The sequence below is a fragment of the Tigriopus californicus genome, chromosome 9, assembly GCF_007210705.1.
Source record: "Tigriopus californicus strain San Diego chromosome 9, Tcal_SD_v2.1, whole genome shotgun sequence".
Lineage (NCBI taxonomy): Eukaryota > Metazoa > Arthropoda > Copepoda > Harpacticoida > Harpacticidae > Tigriopus > Tigriopus californicus.
Genome location: NC_081448.1, coordinates 843539 through 862335, shown reverse-complemented (window position 1 = coordinate 862335; position 18797 = coordinate 843539). Strand labels below are relative to the sequence as shown.

The window sequence follows — 18797 nt, the reverse complement described above, 5'->3', positions numbered from 1 at the left end:
GAACCTCATGCCGCCTCCGGTGAGCTCTCCCCACATTTCTCCACCATAATCGTCATAGTTCTGGCCGTGGTTTTGGCCATTCTCTTGCTCATTGTGGTGTTCATAGTGATCCGACGGTTCGATCTGAAGCCGCGCGTTCAGAAATTTGTGCAGGCTAATAGTCCAAACGGGATCTTTCGATGTAAGAAGAGTGAGAGCACGACCAGCTCATGTGGCTTTTATCCCCCTCTGACTTCATCTCCAACCTCGACCACTGTTTCGAGTGGCACGCCCACCAATCAGACTTATTTGGAACAGGTTCTGAAGGCAGCTCACAATAACTCGGACTTCCATCAAATCAAACCTCAGCAACCTGGCCCGCAACAAATGCCTGCCAGTCAGTCTCATCCGATGGTGAAGGGAGCTCCCGTTCAACGGCCTGTCTTCCGCGGGACCCCCACTGGGCGTCATCTGATTGCCTTGAACCAGTGCGACCCGTATGGGCACCATATCTATATGGAAATCGACCCCGTCTATGCTCATCTCGACTCATCAGAAACGGCCGTTTCTGATATACAGTTGTCAGATATCTCGGATGATGACCTACGCTTACGAAGCAGTCACCCCCAGCGCTTCGCCGAGGAGAGACCTCTCATTAGAAGCAATCATATCCGACGGAATGGTGAGCCCAATCATGATGGGTCTGGTTTCCAGAAAACTGGTTTAAGAAACCCCCATCACCAGCATCAATTCATGACAACCCATCGCGGTGGTGGCGACGGTGGCGTGGCCACGGTGAGCAACAGTGCCAATAGTTCCTTTCGAATGGCCCATACGGCCCAACGTCGGCCCGGTCATAGGCCCCTGATTTACCCCGTGGTGTCGGGAGCCAACGGTCGTCCCTCGGTCAGTCTGGAGGCCCCAATCACAATTGCCTTACAAGGAGGCGACCAATTTGTAAGCTTGAAAATCGATCCTGAAGCGAAACATGAAGATCAACATCCTTCCAGTCGATCCATTTATCATTAATAATGACGTGGTTGGTGGTGAGGATCGTTCTTCACTTGGTGAAGTCGATCCCATTCATTATTCATACATGCAGTTGAAAAAAAAGTAATTGTCAAAACCATCATCAGTCGTATTGTGCGTGTATGCTAGTAGTGTTTGAAGTGAGTTACTCTCTTTTAGTATCTGTGATAAAAAAAATCCTCAATTACCAAAATAAATCGTCCTATGACTTGTTTAACCTTATCCGCTTGCCTTTCTTCACAATCTTGGCCAATCATTTCAAGGTCGATAAGTTGTTGTTCTTCTCCCGAGAGCTTGGAAAAGAGCTTTGAAAGCTTTTCACCCTTTATGGCAAGCATTTCAAGTTAGTTGTACGAACCCGATATTCGTCCATAAAATGGAGACACGCTTGAAATGTGATGACTCTTTTTGGTAATAGAACCTCTTCCATTCAGTTTCGGTGCTCTTGAAACAAGCCTAGAAAAGCTTTTAACTCTCTTCTTCTGCTCTCAATTCTGGAACGATCTGTCTCGTCCAAAGTGATTTGGACGTGGTAGTCTAAGAGTTGGATTGATTCTCAAAAACTTGGTCGTCTGTACATTAAGGAAATGAAGTCCGTCACGCTATTAATTAGAACTTTCGACCCGTTCATAAAGGGCACGATCAATCGAATACCCTTGACTCTTCATTGTTCTTCATTAGAGTCGTCTCATCGAATTTGTTTTTTTTTTCGCCTCAAATAAACGTCCTCTGCAGAATAAATCTAGGCCAGTTGCCGTTGTGATTCTATAAAAGCAAGCTCGCTTTTAGACGATTTCCGTGGGCGCTTTCAAGCCTCTGATATGTTTTTGGGCAGATCTACGGCAACGTGGGGAGGGGGATATTCCGCCCAATTTGATGGATCACACCAATTGCACGATGTATCACACATTATTCACACGACAGTCTGACAAGATGCACCAAATCCATCAGAGATAGCACATCCCCTGTGCCATCATTCTACGGGTTCATAACAAAAGCCAAGAGGGGCCTTCAGGTGGTGCGTGAGGACATCTGCCCGAAACTGATGCACCTGACGAGGCAAGTCTAGTCCACAAAGCTACGGTGGAAGATGAAGTGTGGATCGTACTGTTGGCTCATATGGGTGCTCTAGCTGGGGAGGGAGATGTGTCTATGGTAATTCCGTGTTCCCACGTGTCAGTTTTAAGGGGATTTGGGACGGAAATTAGATGAGGCAATATAAATGCATAATATGGGCCGGGATGATCGAATCAAGGAGAGTGAATGTCGCCGAGAAACTTTCTCGAAATAGCTCCACGTTTCGTTTCCCAGATTCTCGACTAGCAAGACAAGCAAGCTATCTAGCGATCGATTTGAACTCGTGCAGGGGTGGAGACGCATTCTGGTGGGGTTGGTAGAGGTGGTGGTGGTGGTGGTTGTGGTGGTGTTGCCAAAAGTGGCAGTGGCCCTCAATCACACGGAATCAATACCAAAGGGAAGAATGGTTTCCTCTCATGATTGATCGGAGTCGTGCTGACTTAATTTGTGGAATTACTTCCGGATCGCACTCTCTCACGGGAGATGGAAATCGACACTTAAGGCTTTGAATGCTTGGTAGGAATTTCTCCTCTTTTATTTCGTTTTGTAACAAGGTTTCAGTATGGCATATGCATTTTTTAGACACAAAAACTGGCTTTTCAACTTGGTGAGAAGCACGTATGAAGGAAAGAGGAATATCACAGAAGCCCTCGACCAACCCTTATCAAAGCGCTTGACTGAGCATCGTCGTGGAATCGATTATCAATATTTGAGTTTTCAACCGAGCACGACCAATCATGAGTGGTGAAGTTGAAAGTGCCTTCCAGGCTCAAGATTATAAGGATCCTCTAAGCTAAGCCTGACAAATTGATCTCCATCTTGAAGTGTGATTGCAAGTGGAGCAGAGGCATTAGCCATCATCGCGGTTGGCGACGAAGACGATGAAGGAGAGCAAGACGACGAGGCAAAAGCCGACTGAATTGCATGTTGTTGTTGCTGCAAATGCTGACATTGCTGAGCTTGCTGCTGCTTGTGTTGTTGCTGCTCATGTTGTTGTTGTTGGTGTTGCTCCTGTTGATGATGTGGTGGTGGTGGTAGTGGTGGTGGTGGTCGATGAAGGGTCCGTGCGATCATGGTACCGTCGTCACAATAGAAAAGGTTTTGTTGGCCCTGCCACAAATGCTGATGAAGCGGCTTTGGTGCGTTCAGCTGCTCATGGGCCATGGAAGGGGTGACATCTCCATTAGCATGAATAGGAGATGAAGACGAGGCATCCGAGGGAAACCGACTGTGATTGTGATGGAGGTGATGCTGATGCTGATGCTGACGTTGAAGTTGATTGTAAATAATCTCGGAGTAGATGTGCGATTCTGGTCGTTGAAAGGGCATCATTAGCGTTTGCCTTTTATCCGTTCGATAGATGGTGTGAATGGAGGGTTGTTGGGGTTGGGCTAGTTGTCGGAGATGGGTGTTAGTTGTTGTAGAACTAGTGGTTGGCTTTTGTTGATGATAGAACCCCGGTGAATTGTCCACAATGGCTTGTTGAAGGTACGTTCCCGGCCTTCTTTGAGTCAGATCCGGAGCAGACACCCCGGACAAGGTCGGTGACGAAGTCAATGGTGGATAAGAGGTCTCCGAAACCTTGGATGAGCGTTGACATCTGCCGTTCAATACCAGCTTCAGAAGAAGGATGGCGAAGGCGAAGAACACAAGAGCTCCTGCCACGACGGATCCCAAAATCACTCCTTTCTGCTCTTCTTGAGACATCTGAGACACTTGGACAGACTCCTCCGTGGTCAGGATGGCGAACGAGCCCAGCTTGGAGCAGCTGCATGTGGTGTGGGTTGTGTTGGTTTGGATGACAAGGCAGTCTTGGGTCGACCAAGACCGCTGGTTGGCCTCCCAGGTGGCACAGATGGCATCTTGAATGTGTTTCTGCTTGAGATGATGTCGCATGGAGAAGATGAATTCCTTGGGAAGCTCTTTCGAGATGGATTGGATGGAGCTGAAGGTGATCAATTTCGAGTTGGGAGCGTAGGAGCCAAATGAAGGCAGGATCCGCTCGGCATTGGCAATGATGTTGAAAATAGTCCGAACAGCTCCGTTCTGACTGATTTCTTGCAGGTTAGCCTCGGGCATCAACACTCTAACATCTCCATCAAAGTAATTGGGCACAAAATCGGGAAACGCCTGGGCACCAATGCCTCGGGAGCGGAGAACTCGGATCTCGGACAAGATGTTGTCCTTCACATTCGTGGCTCTCATCTCCACGTTGATTGATTCAGCGTAAAGTCTAGCCAATTCATTCAAGCCATGAAGCAGACCATTGAAGTGGATGGCTCGTTTGGTCTCGGACAATTCTTCCCAGGCTTCCAACTGGTTGTTGTGCAGAAGGTTGGATACCACCTGCACCACGCTCTCGAGAATATTGGCCAGTTTCTCCTCCTTCTCCTGTTTGGAGGACAGAATGTGGTGTTCGTGTCGGAGTCGATCAGAAAGGGTCTGGAAGGTGCTTGTAATTATGGGCAAGTCGCCGCCATAAAGCTGCAATTCAGCCGTCTTGGTGGCAATTTGTTTCACAGCTCGCTCCATGGAAGCATGCACTTCAGATTGGAGAAGATTCAACCACAGTGACTGGCAATCGCCCATGGAGGGTCGGTCGGTGGCCCATTGGCCCTGGGGATTGCAATACCATTTGGCAAATCCCGTCGATCCCGGTGGGCACACCTGGATGGCTTCGAACCCGCTCAAGGTCCAGTTCCAAAAGAGGTTGCGGGTCTTCATTGGCGGGCAATAGCTCTGGACCAGGTTCTCGGTCTCATCAACTTGGCTGAACGTGTCTTCCTCGATCACCTCGTTCATTGTCACATCCAACAAATCGTCATACTCAGGCAGGTTGGATTGGTGAATTGGCACCGTTGTGGATGTGGTGGAGACAGTTGTGGTGGTGGTGGAAGTGATTTCTGTCCTCACGAACTCGGCCGTTTTTGTGGGGATCGGAGTGGCTGCCAAGTCCAACAACCAAGGGGGAAGGGATTTTGGAGCCGAGTCGTCAGTCTGGGGTCTCACGGCTTGGCACGTGTAATGGACCTCCAAGTACTTGTAGGTGCCAGGACAAGGATCACCAAATAAGGCCGAGGTGACTGTGATCTCGCATTCGGCTTGTCGATGGCATCTGTAACAAAGGAAACGAGGCTCAATTGTCAGAGGGTGGCTTGGCATTCCACAATGGGCAACGAAATCCAATTTCAATCTTTGGGGTAGTGGCAAAGCCAAACTAATCTAAATACACGGAATGGTAAGTAGTAATTACCTCTCATTAACCACTCGCAAGGACCTGGGCTCCAAGCAATTGACGCTCCAGTCAGAGGCGTGCTCGGCGTTGGCCCCGAACTCGTTACAAATTGATCCAGAGAATCGTCCAAAATTGGCCCGAACCACATTGATCTGGGTGCCCTCGTCGCACTTGATGACCATTGAGCTTCCTTCGCAACCGTATTTGGTCCGGCGATGTAGTAGACTAGAAGACGTGGAGGATCGGCCACCACTAATCGATGGATAGCTTCTGTACCTTTCCATGGGGGAAGCTGGAAATGAAGAATATAAAAACGTGTTAACTCTCGTATCGACTTATTTCATCTTTGAACGACTCGGCCATTGGGAGCTAACTCTGCCAGGGATCTCTTCAACACATGCCAAGCTGGAAATTGCTTACTCTCGCCGAAATTGGGGGGAAAAACTCTCCAACATCCCGACGAGTCGCCGTTGTTAGTCACGATTCTCGAGGCAAAAAAGTCACACACTCTATCTATTTATCTATGTACAGTGCTGTACAGAACCTCTAGTATGCTACAGTATGTATGGCAGGGCTCGGGAAATGGGTGGCAACGAACGGCAGTGTCCAAAATATGCGGTGAGGCGAAGGCCATTTCGAGGATTTATAAAGAAACAATTTCTCAGAAGCTCAATTCAATTCCGGCAGCCCCCGCTAGAGAAAAACCAAAGTATTGACGTTGATTAACGTATCGGATTTCAAATATGGATGGCCCAACCCGATCGACCGAGACGGGTCGGGGGGTATACTACTATGTACCTATATATATATGCGTGTGTGTGCGTGCGTGCACTGTTCGCCTAATAAGCCATTCCAGCGCTTATTCTAATGGACAGATGGGGGTAAGTGATAATTCCTACTTCTCCGAGTCTTTCAATAAATCATGAGCATCCAGTCAACCCAAGTCAAGTTGGTGCTCCTCCTCCTCCTCCTCCTCCTTCTCCTCCTTTTCTTTTCTTTTCCTTCCAGCTCGGCCTTTATCGCTTGTCTCTCTCTTTCGAGTTAGAGATGAAAAAAGCGAACCATCCTATGGTTTAAAGAGGTATGAGTCCTACCGGCGATTCACTCCTTCTGGCGATCTGGAGCCACTTGTGAAAGAAAACCTTTTTATTGCAGACCTTCTATCTACCTCCTCTTTTTTTTTCTCTCGGTTGGCGACCATTTGGGTGCTCAACTTCATTTCCCTGAGCTTACGCACTGGACACCAACCACCAGTAGGTACATATGGTTCTGGCAGCAGCGGTAGTAGTGGTGGTTGGTTTGAGTTTGCCTTGGCAAAAAAGAGAAGAAGTGAAGATTTCAAAGATAAATGTGCTCCTATCTTTTTCCTGTAGTGTTTTAGGAAGCCTCCACCTCTCTTCATGCATGCCTCGGAGGGCTTTTTGAGTATTCCATCCCGTCTCCGTTATGGCTCGGAGTCCATTGAAATGTAGAAACTGGCGAGTTTTCGGTCCAAACAGAGCAATTCCAGCCCTCAATTTCATTGTGAAGACTTGAGCAAAAATGGGCCGAGCAGGGTGTTATTAAAAATGGAATCTCGAGCGAATCATCATCATCATCATCTTGCTTCTCTTGCTCATGCATATTAAACCCATCTGTTTTATGGAAGTGCTCATTACAAAACGTGCGTCGTGTCTCTCATTTGGTGTTGCCCAGCCACCAATGGCTTAGTGTATCTAATGGTTTCAATTTGGCGTCCATCATGGAAATATGTGTGTCCGTCCATTCATCCGCAGAAGTTCAAGAAGACCACACACCAAAGCCACTTTCCAGCCTCATCAATTCATATTTATTCCCTGTCACCAGGATCAGGTTTCAGGTCCGTCCCCTTGATTGAAAAAATCACTGCCGACATGTTTTTCAGCCCACAAAAAGTGCAACCGAGTCCAGGTTAAGGTCCACCTTACTCTTTATTATTGAGTCGCCTTCCCGGACCATTTTTTTTTCACCCCCGACGCTGTCGGACGAACGGACGAACGGACAAACGGACTCAGCGGGGTTTGACAAAGCCGCGTCTGGTCGAAATTGTTCAGGAATCCGAGTTTCTCAGAGAATGCTGTTGATTTAGAATATCTCCGTGAAGAATCGGGCTAAATGAACCCAGATCAACGCGACGATAGGCATCGCAAGAGAACCAGAGCAAAACAAAAGCTGTCCCAGACGATTTTAGCACCCGCTCATCATCCGGGTGATGACCTCTCTCTATTCCTTACAAATATTAGACAATGCAGGAAAGTGGGTACGCACACATTGTATGCCTTGTTCGCCTTGAGATAAACATTTGGCATTTGATGAGATTGATCAAATTCTTTCAATGGGAGGGAGCCAATTTTCTCTATTAACTTCAACACCGGGGTCCTCCGAAACAAAGAATTTCACCCTGAAACAAACTCGATTACGTACTAGGCGTGAGTTCGTTTTTTCTTTGAATGGAGGAACTTTAGGAGGGGCAGTAGTGAAAGAAGCCTTGAACTTTTTTCCTCCATCCATAAGAGCTCTTGAGTCTGTAACTCAAGTAATATAAACATTGTCGCATCGTTTATCATATCAAACACTCGCAATGTCGCGTTTAATTCAAACTGTGAACTGACAAGCGTGGATTTTAAGTGAAATCTTCGGGCCATAAATCGCTTTCATTAGATCCAGATCCGAAGAATTGAAGCCGTCTGGTGGGAGCAGCAATTGCTGAATCTTGTTCCATCCACATGACAGAGTTATAGGTCACTTGAAAGGCATTTCTCGATTAATTCTTGTCGAAAAAACTGGAATAGAGTGGCTTTATAGTCTCTCTTAAGTCTGGACGCACATCAACCGCTTGATGTTCGAAATGCACCATTTCACATGAGAAACAATCTTAATGATGGTTTCAAATTAGGATCTCCGATCCGACTGACATTCCTGCAAAATTGTAACTCGCTCTCATTTAAACAACCACAAAGGTCGTTGTCATCTGGCTTGAAAAAAGAGAACCAGTCGTGTGTGAAAGTCAATTTTTCCATTTTTAAATCCCTTTTGGTAGTTAAAATGTCAGTTTGAGGCGAACAAGAAGAGAACGGCTGAAAGAGGAATTTTTTTTCTGGGTATGTGAATTCAATTACACATAAAACGAACCTCGGCGCAAAAAAGAGGAACCCGGATGTTTCGACCGGCATATTTTAAACTTTTACAAAGTTCTAACATTTAGGCTTATCTGTAATTTTTACACTTGTACTCCCTGGAAATGCCAACAGATGCAGTCGTCTTGAATAAAAGCGAAAACCAGTCCAGCCATGGGTTCTAGACATCCATTTGGCAATCTGCTTAGAAGATCTGTTTTTAACCAACCCAAAGGGGACGAATGGTGAAGAGGTGAGTGTGTGTGTGTGTGGCATTCTCAAAAGCGGTTTCTTTAATCAGAATGAACAAGTACATAAAAGATGACTGATTTACAACCTCGGTGAAATCTTCACATTCCAACAACTCTGAGGATCATCCACTTCCACTCCAAGCCACCAAACCACCCACGGATCAGAGCACACAAGGAGAAAGCATAAATCCAGACTGAATTTGAGGCCAATTCCAAGTGGACGGCAGACTTCAAACTTGATTGAAAGCGATCGACCGCTGAAGGATAACGAGTAACTTGTCACCCTAAGAACCCCTTTAGGTGAGGCTTGGGGTGAAAAAGTGAACATTATTTCATCCATCCCTATTTTGTTGAATAGAGGCAGCTGGACAAGGCCAGGCGGAACAACGCATTGATGGTTAACCACATGTACTCGTACCTACGGGTATGCATGCATGCAAGCATGGACGTTCCCAAAGAACAACTCTTCGTGTATTCGTGTTCGCCGACATTTTTTTGGTTCTCTCGCTTCACGACACATTTTAGTGGTGTGGCGTTGATCGAGGGGTAGATGGATGCATGCTTGAGCTATAGCTCAAAATAGTGCAATGATCTGTGAAACTGTTTCCAACCCCTCCCAAATCTGTCTTGTTTCCCTCGTGAAAGAGAGCTTGTTCAGGGAAAAAAACCCTTGAAGAACCGTCTTGCATCGGGAGCGAAGTGGAATTTGAGCAAAGACTATCACTTGAGAAGATCTACTGAGATTGTCGCCGTTCCTCCTGGTATTCATACTTTGTACAGTACAGTATGAGTATGAGTCTGTGGCTTCTCCTCGACGTTTTTGAGACCAAAGAACCGACCTCGGAATTATGCTATCAAGATGGTGCAGCCTCATTGAGTCAGATCGGTCTTCAAGTTCATAAACAGGTCATTCTAGCTAGCTAAGTACAGTGGTAGTCTGTGGTGCTTGAGCGAAAGGCATGGATGTCTACCGTGCACACGTCGGAGTAGTCTCATTGTCATGAAGTGAAAATGGCGAGCTCCTCGGATGGATTGTAAAAATGCTGACTTGATAAGAGAGAGGAGAGGCAAGGGGGTATTCGTCACCATAAACTATCTTCTTAAGCGGCCTCGAGGACATACTTATTGCTGTCCACTTTCACTGCAATCTCGCCAAGCACCGGCCTACAGTGCTCGTTCAATATATCTTGGGCATATGTACTACGCACTGTACGTACCACCAGTCTATGTACGTATGTGTGTATGTGAGTGTGCGTGCGTGTATCTTGTTCAGTGTTTCTCTCTCGCTCTGGATGGCCATTACCAGTCAAGATTTTTGAAAGAGACCATTTCTTGTTGATGATGGGCATAGATTAGCTGGACTTGACTGAGACGCTGAGACAGTAGAGGACAGGTTTTCTTCCAGGAGGGCATTCGACATGATACGAGTAGTTCATACCAAGATCCAAGTGCACTCACCACACACGCACACACACTACTCACACAGGCTCCTTATCAAGACCCCCAAAAATGTAGCGAGTCCTATGCCAAGCCAAACATAACTCAAAAGATATCCATCTACTCTATCCCAAGAACAATCATCGACCTGGTCCTTGTGGTTTTTTGATAACTAATTAGGATTTATAGTAGCCATCCCGGATGGCTGGAATGCTCCCTTGATTATGTTTATTGAGGATCGATGAATATTCGTGGATCCCCCATAATCAATTATGATGCATCTCCCAAGAGCTGATGGGGGTATATTACTTTAGAGATTTGCTGTCAAAATCTTTGATTTAGAGCATGAAAGTGAATATTAATTGGCTTTGGCAGAGCCAATCTGCTATTAACGACACATTGATCAACCGTGGAAGAAAACAAAAAATGACTGCTAGCCGCTGGTGAGGTACGGTAGAATGGCACCGTGACTTCCAAGTTCGAAGGCTTTGAAGACGTGGTTCGAAGACTTAGACTGGGTTTTGTTTCGTATCCCTGGCTTACCTTTGCAAATTGCGAGATGAATTAGCAAGATGGAAGAAAGTGTGACCAATTGATAGCTCCGAGACATCTTGGCCATTATGACGAGTGGAGAAAGTTGGGTGCCAAAGGAGCGATCACACTTACACACACACTGCTCAAACACGAAACGAAAACACCAACCAAAGATGCACAAGTGATGACGCTGTTCTTATGAAAGGATAGTAGCAATCACACCCATTGGGACGAGCTGAAATGGCGTAGATCTCGCCCGGTGTTCGACATGAAAGCGACTGAAAACTTCCGAAATTTTGGGGATGAAAAAACCACCACCGAAAATCCTCAGTCGATCAGGGGATCAGTTGGGGGTGAGCTCTCCGCGCTCTCTCTTCGGGTGCCAGAGTTGCCTTGGGTAGTAGCGAACAGGGAGAGGAGATCGACTGGTCGGTCGGTCGGTCATTGAGTCCGTCGGAGGGTGGGTCTCGTCGTCAGTCTCTCCAAGAAAATTCATTCCAGGAGCCTGGTAAGCGAGCGATGAGCCATGAGCCATTCGATCTTCCTGACCACACTATCCTAGTACCACACTTGAGAATCGATGTGGTTGTCGTTGTTGCCGTTGTTGCTGTTGGAGCTCTTGTGGCTGGATCCCTGACCACGAGGAAGGGCAAGCGAAGCTAAACTTGGCGTTGACATTGGGGTGTCCTGGGAAAACTTGGGGAGACCTCCTTGACCACGAATTGAGGCGGACGGGGGAGGTTCTTTCGACACATTTTTCATCCCCTTACAACACCCAACTCTCAGATCTGTTAAGAGCTCTTGAATCACTTGAATGGCTTGACAAGTGATGTTCTCGTTTAAACAGAACCCGCGGTGATGGGGTCGAGTTACTGAGCATGTTCCAGTTTCCATGTCCTTGTGGTCGTATTCCCAGTAACAATTCTTCGACCAAAAAGCTGGGCAAATTTATTCAAAGAGCCACAAACTCTTGTGGATTTTCTTTCCAATTTTCAAATTGAGTAGAAGTTCATGGCGAAATATCAGAGAAGGGAGTCGGCCAACGATTAATTCTGTTCACATGCTGCTGTCCATTTGGAAACCAACGTGAATTCGTTGGGAAGGTAGACGAAAGCAGAAGCTGGTTCTTTTTTCTTCAAATTAATGACCTCCTTATCCAAACATATCAAGAGAGACCGACCAAATCCAATTGAATCAAGAACCACCCCTAGGAACTTCAAAGTAGTCAAAAGAAGAGTTACTGCAACTCCTTCCAATTGCAAATCTAATCCCTTGGAATCAATGTCATTTAAACAGATGCCAAGTCGAAATCGACGCTCTTTTCGCGCCTCCACCGACAAGAATCTCCGCCAACGGTTTACCTCTCGTTTCAATCAGGGTCCATCGATCATCCTAGACTGAAAGTTGGAGACACAGGGGAAAAATCTGTCTTTCGAGATCGCCTTCAATTGCCGCCATTTGAGTCACCGCCACGGTCAAGGATATCTTTTCTCATTCACCCTCAGGGTGATCAAGGCTATTTATTTGCACGTTAATGCATGTTCGTTGTTTCTTAATTCCGGCTCAAAACCGGGTATTGTCGTAAACCTAGTTGGCAAGTCCCCATTGCAGACCCATCAAGTATTTGCATACGTCTTAGCCTCACGCAGAGTTAATTACCATGGACTGGTCACTCTGTTGTTCGTTGAAACAGCGTTGAAAGGGACAGGGTGACTACTGACCGTGACCATGCGGTCACGCTGCAATGATTTCTCCAGACTGGTGACACCCTATACTGACTAACTGACCGCCTCTTCCGAGACTCTTATGAAGAGAATTTGGAAGTCATCGGAGGCGACCAATGACGTCGATAGGTCGTTCGTCTCCTTGATGAATGAGGAGGCTCTGGGACCTGAACTGAATCAACTAATGATCCATTCAGAATTACAAACATTATTCACCTGGCTTTCACCGCGGAATTCCTGGGCATTGAGTTGCGCAAAATGGCGAGCACATTCATGAATTGAGATGCCGACCATTCGGCACTTTAAGTCGGATGGCCCACACACCTTATGCAATAACAATCTCGTCCGAGTTCGACAAAACGAAGCTGACACGTCCAAATATTAGTAATACAATCCGACTTCCAGGGCAGATTTGACCTCATATCCCAGTTTTTTAATGAGTACTCCATCAATTGTTCACCCTTCCCGAGGGCAAAACCTAGGCGAACCCTTGGCTAAGCTGATACTTCCACTCGGCCAATGTTCAAGTACTACCCGTTTGTGGGATCATGGGAGCCCAGCTCTGCTTACTAATCCCACAAATCCTCTTATGGCTTGGAAAATCTCTGCCGAAAGACACAGAGCCATAGATCGAGGGCCAGGAATTGGCCTGGAAATAATCTGGGTCGGCTCATTTAAGCCTTGATTTCTGAGATCTCTCTCCTTGGAGTGCTTCAGGGCGACTGAGTACCCCTCAACATGGATCCGTTTAAGCTATGGTGTGCATGGATACGGCTAGTGCAGAACCACTGAAATGATGCCAACGTAATAATGCTTTGCTCTACATTTTGAATCACATCGCCAACGAATTCATCGTGGGTCTTAATTTTTGCGTGGCTCTCCCAGACAGTCGAGAAGTGATTTGATAAGAGCGAAGACAGGTTTATAGGCATCATAAATTGTGACGCACCCTCAAGGCATGCATGCAGGAATCATTCACAATATTTCCCAAAAAAGGCAAACCAAAAGCTGATGTCTCTCTCGGATGGCAATGGCTGGCTACGGTACAAATTGCCTGACTAGTTCTTCCCAAGCCAATCATTTAGCTCGGGGCTATGATTTGCCACCTAAGGAAGCTCGCTTTTTTGGCTACTTGAATTTGAATCTTGAGCCAATCAGGCCTGAGAGACTCGACAGAAAAATGGTGTATGGTGTTTTTGCATCTTGTCTTGTAAAAGATTCGAATCGAATAATCTAACAAGCTCTTACGTCGACCAGAGACTGATTTTCCGTTCCGAATTGTAATGGCCCAAAATTGAAGGTTGATTGCCCGTTTCAATATCAACCTGTTTCTCAAATATGGTCGTCGTCCTCGTCGTCGAAAATTCCTAATGGTCCATCAGACAGCCAATTTGATGAGGCCCATTTTTTGAAGACGCCCCGTAATATGTTGTCGATCGGGATGTTTTGATGCCAGAAACAAGGGAACCGTCCTTTTATCAGATGAACAACAACCAAAACCCAGCATCCAACATCCCACCAATCCAAAGTCATTGAGGGGCTACTCAACCAAGAAAGAGGCTATAGTTGAACACATTTTTGTTCCCGTGTGCAAGAATTTTTCAAGAGACCAACCAGCCAACCAATCAGCCGGCCTACGAACTTTCACTCTCATCCTTGTTAATGTCATCTGAAGAAAAAATAAGAAATGAGAGCGTGGGTCGTCTTTGTGTCTTCATCGTTTATTTTCCGAGTAGTACTGGCCATCAGGAGACCGAAAGAGGCACGCATACCTGGGATTCCAACCCGCATTTCGTATACATAGGAGATAGAGACCCATATCAGACCCCTTGATCAGGAAATTCTCCCTCGATATCTTGAGACACAGAAGCGGTCATCAGCTCCACCAGTAACATCATCATGATCATCACCACCGTCGTCGTCGCCGTCGCCGTCCTTTTGCTTCTTCCAGACCTCGAAAAACCGGCAAAGATCATTATTATCATTATCATTGTCAAACAGGAATGGATTGCAGGCAAGGAGCAAGATCAGAACAAGTCCAAGAGTTTCGAGACGAAAATAATCGTCCAGATCCAGGATGCATCTGCCTCTGGAAACGCACAGTGGGGTTCGAAATATGTTGAATCCGTCCTATTAGCATGTATTATGAACGTACTACATAAGCACATGATTGTTTGGACAACTTGGTCCCGAGGACTGGATCGTCCAAGAGTGAGTGTATGTACACATGCGGATATATAATTATATTGGATCATGCTTACAAGTTGCTTTTGCACTTGTTTATGTTCGCCCTTGAGATATGATGAGGCCGAGAAAAATGTTCCAAGGACTCATTCTTGTGCCAACGACAAATGCATCGAAGACAATTAATTGTAAATTATGGGGAAACTAAAAAGTGCCTGTTGGCAGTTGATGCTCATCTTTAGGCGCTGAATGCCAAAGAGGCATTAGAATTTGTAATTGAACCACTCGAGTACAGATATATTGCAATAATAAATGTCACGTCAAACGGCCCCGGTTCATTGAGTGTACGCAGTGAGTATACCGTCCATGTAATCTTAGAAGTACATGCCGATTAAGGGCAAAGCGAAATAACGATCGAGGATTTGGGCTAATTTTATGGGACTTTCATGTTTTTATCGAACTTCCAATCTCATGAGAACCAATCGAGTCCCAACAGTAAACGGAATTATTATGCCAGACCGCTCTCATTCAAGTGGAAAGGGAAACGAAAAAAACCCGCTCGATGAGAGATACGACGAATATGATTTCGGACGATAACCGTGCGTTCTGCCACGTTAATGGCGGAGTTATTGTACGGTAATACGCTAGTACAAAAATATGCTAAGTTTTCTTATATTTTCTTGATAGATAACCTACTCACCCATCAAAAGTTGATGATAAGAGTTTGGGATACGATAAATATTTTCAAAATAAAGTTGGAATAAATCAGATCTTATCTTCATTGGAGCACACTCGAAGTGATCAAGATGAGCACCAAATAGCTCCATTTCAATGGGCTTTCATCAAATTCAAGAGTGCCACTTGCTTCCTTATTCATTTGGGTCAGAGTTCATGGGAGAACGAATGATTTAGATTAAACATAGGGATCAGTTTGTCACAGATGAATCGACCCGAAATCGGATTAGAATTGTATCTAGAGGAACCAAAAAAGAGGATCATATTGGGTTTTGATTAACACCTTCCAACGACCATTCAGCAAGCCCATGGATTGTCAAATTCATCGGCAACGTCTTCGGGATCGGCAAATTCTTCTTCAATTTATGCGCTCAAGGATGAAATAAGTTATTTCACGAGGCTAATCCGCACAAAAGTCCCGTTCCGCGATACAAGAAATTTGTAATCCTCAGATCCCGAACGATCTGAAGAGATTCTGCTCGGTAAGGGACAGCTGAGGCAAGAATGCGACCAATTTGCCAAACAACGGCCTTCAAAATTAATTACGCGCTTCAATTGCGAGCTTAATTGATCTTTGTAAAAGGATCTGGGAGACGTTGATGCAAAACGGTCGACTTGATATGAACAACAACAACAACAACAACAACAACGATGACGACGACAATCAGCCTCTGATCTAAGAAATCCATTGGTAACCTGCCGCTTTATTTTAGAGCGCCCTTTCACGCTGGTTCGGAACAGATGTGCATGTTTTTAGCACATGAGTTAGCCAAAACATCTCCCATATTTAGAGCGGGGTTTGTTTAAAATGTCTCGACTAATGAGACTTCAAATTCAATGAACTGATCCGGACGTGTCATTATTTATGCCATTTCCCACTGAGATGGTATTAAATTAATTGAAAGGAACATTACGTTTGATTCAAGGTCCAGGAAGTCTGCTGTAGTTGAGAACCAACACTTGGATAGCAAGCAAATCCAAGCTGTTCAATCATGTTGGATGGATTGACATTTCATGTCAATTAGTCTTTGCATGTGCCTCATTTAATACGAGAGTAACCCCGGGTCATCCTTAAGAGCTCAATGGTCAATTATCAAACTAATTAGATTTGTTCAACTCGGTATCTGCACCTTCAACGCCATCAGGGGCTCAAGGTTAGATCCCTGCGAGACGCTCCTCGGAGATTAGATGTGGCGATTCGAACAGAGAAATACAGACCAATCTGAGCACTCAGTAGTTGGGCTATTTACTCTGTTCATTGGAGGTAGGGTGGGTGAGTAATGAGAACTCAGGAATTTCAATTACAAGCTGACGCCACGTTTCGTTGGATGTCCAAGAACAATGTTTGAAATGGTCTCTTATTTATCAAAGCCTCGGGGCATGTGAAACAACTACAATATGCACGGTTTTCATGAACTGAGCTCAAATATGATGACAGTCGAGCGAATCAAGAGCGAGACCGAGTTGGAATGTTTTAAAGAAGAAACAGACCCGACAAAAATAAACTGGCTCATGCCACGCCCAACCCCTTATTCTAATTATAGCTGGGCTTGAGGAATTGTTTGCATTCACGCAATTGATGATTGCTTTTTGCCCAAGTGGAATTACAGGAAGATTGACATCACTCCCCACACCCTTTGACTGACAACACAATCCATTGGCAAACACTGACAAGAAATTTGGAATATGCTTATCGAACGAAATTATTTAATCTGCCGTCGAAACATGCCCCTGTTTTCTTGAGCAATCTGCCAAGTAAAGTTTGCTCTAGGATGTTGGGAAACGAGGTTAAATCCAATGTCAACATCAGGGGTTGCGAATATTGGCGTCCAATTTTCTTGGCAGTGATTCCACGGGCTTTGGAGCACCCGATATCAAACAAAGTGGGCACACGCGAATTGATACAACGCCCAAAAGTCCACTTACACAATCAATGACTGTCAACCAATGGGTCAATACGATCGGATCGGCCAGAAATGGGACCAAGTTACTGCCACAACGTCCATAGAAATGAAGAAAAAAAATGTCGTCAATCTGGAACCTCTTCCAGTTCTGGAGTCCTCTCCATGAAGAAACGAGTCCAGTTTTCTCGTTGAGAACTTCACTGGAGCCGTTGGCCTGAGCAACGCCCCGTTTTCTCTCTGAAGCAATGGGTTTATGGGCTTTAATTACACGTCCTAAAGAGACCCTTGGAAATTGGAAAGACAATGGAGGAAGGGCGAAACACCCTTGTTGCCTGGGCCTGAAGCTGGAGAGTGGGTTTGAGAGGTTGTAAAAGTTTCCTAAGTTCCTTCCTTCCCTCCTACTCTTGTTTTTTTTAAAACGATGGTGGTCTCCAGGCTCACCAAATGGATTCATTCTATATACCAACCTAATGAGATCGGGTTTACATGTGGGACTGAAGAAACATTGCAAATCGGGTGGAATCACCTCTATCTAATGGCTTTGGATTCAAATGCCCTTTATCTCAAGGTAGTAGGGAAGGGCTTCAGAAAACGGCGATTCTATTGCACCTAGTAAGCCAGATTGTGTTCGGTAACGGCAACACTGCACTAGATGGGTTGCATTGTTTTTGGGGAATGAGTCTTGGTGATTGACGTATTGTCAGGTTTATAACCTAGCTTACAAGTAGGTGACAGAATTGAGGGACGGCGTTTGACAAATCTCCAGAATTCCACTGTTTTATGAACTAACTTGAGATAACGGTTGTCCGGAAACCAAGTAACAGCTCGATCTCCACTATCTTGTTTTCTGACATTCCTCTCGATCCAACAGGGGGTGAGCAATGTGGACTGGGAAGAGGTGAAAGGTGGTAATCAATGGTCTATTAATGACCTTGAACTAATCTTTCAATGAAACCATAAATCATCCCGCGAGAAAGAGTCCACTGAAAATCCAGGATTGTCTCCGATCCTGTGAATGATGGACTCCCCAATGGCCGATTGAAAAGTCATTTTTCAGCGCCAACAAAGTGTGAGGTCCGTGTTTCGAGTCTATAGTATCAAAAAGGGCAGACAAGTCGACCCTCTTGTTGACTAGCCTTCCCTCGGAGAGAGTGGGACTGGGACAGGGTGACCAATGGCGATTCAATGCCAGCTAATCACAATCAGAAACGGCTCCAATCGAGGGACAAACATAACACGACCACCCCTCGTCTGGCCTCTTGGCCAGCCAACCATTCAACCAACCCGACTCTGGGAATCCAAACCCGAACACAAAGAATTTCTTGATCTTCCAAGATTCCCTTCAACAAAAGATGGATCGATCCTCCTCGTCCGGTCAAGGCGCAAGAAAGGCGTGTTTGATACCTTGTTCTATTTATTTTCCGTGAGATACAGTTCCGTAATGTTAGCACTCACTTTTCATGAATGAAAGTCGGTTGAGTTTTGGCTTCTTCTTTGCCCCTGAGAAATGAGAATCCGTAATCCGGTAACATTTGTTTTGTTATTCTTGCTAGGGATGAACTCTTGGCAGGAAT

General features: G+C 45.6%; 2 protein-coding genes across 2 annotated transcripts in view; one reads left to right on the top strand and one right to left on the bottom strand.

The window, feature by feature from the left end:
* The window catches only part of LOC131886510 (latrophilin Cirl-like), a gene marked incomplete in the record, with an annotated part of 31397 nt that extends 30167 nt beyond the window's left edge, over positions 1-1230 (top strand). The window contains 1 exon segment of the mRNA XM_059234873.1: positions 1-1230. Within this exon segment, the coding sequence (XP_059090856.1) occupies positions 1-1008 (1008 nt within the window).
* An 84-nt stretch (positions 1231-1314) lies between these two features.
* Positions 1315-11257, bottom strand: LOC131886511 (latrophilin Cirl-like). Its single transcript, XM_059234874.1, has 3 exons — positions 10686-11257; positions 5339-5612; positions 1315-5200 (listed from the first exon to the last, which is right to left on the bottom strand). Exons 1-3 carry the CDS (start codon positions 10759-10761, stop codon positions 2821-2823), a joined length of 2730 nt encoding a protein of 909 aa, XP_059090857.1. The 5' UTR covers positions 10762-11257; the 3' UTR covers positions 1315-2820.
* Positions 11258-18797: the final 7540 nt, after the last annotated feature.

Bases quoted from the DNA above. Each gene is read 5' to 3' on its own strand.
- LOC131886511 (XM_059234874.1), bottom strand. From the start codon at position 10,761: ATGGCCAAGATGTCTCGGAGCTATCAATTGGTCACACTTTCTTCCATC. The intron at 5,613-10,685 runs GTAAGCCAGGGA...CTTCATTTCCAG, and splicing joins TCATCTCGCAATTTGCAAAG to CTTCCCCCATGGAAAGGTAC. The intron at 5,201-5,338 runs GTAATTACTACT...CCTTTGTTACAG, and splicing joins TTGCGAGTGGTTAATGAGAG to ATGCCATCGACAAGCCGAAT.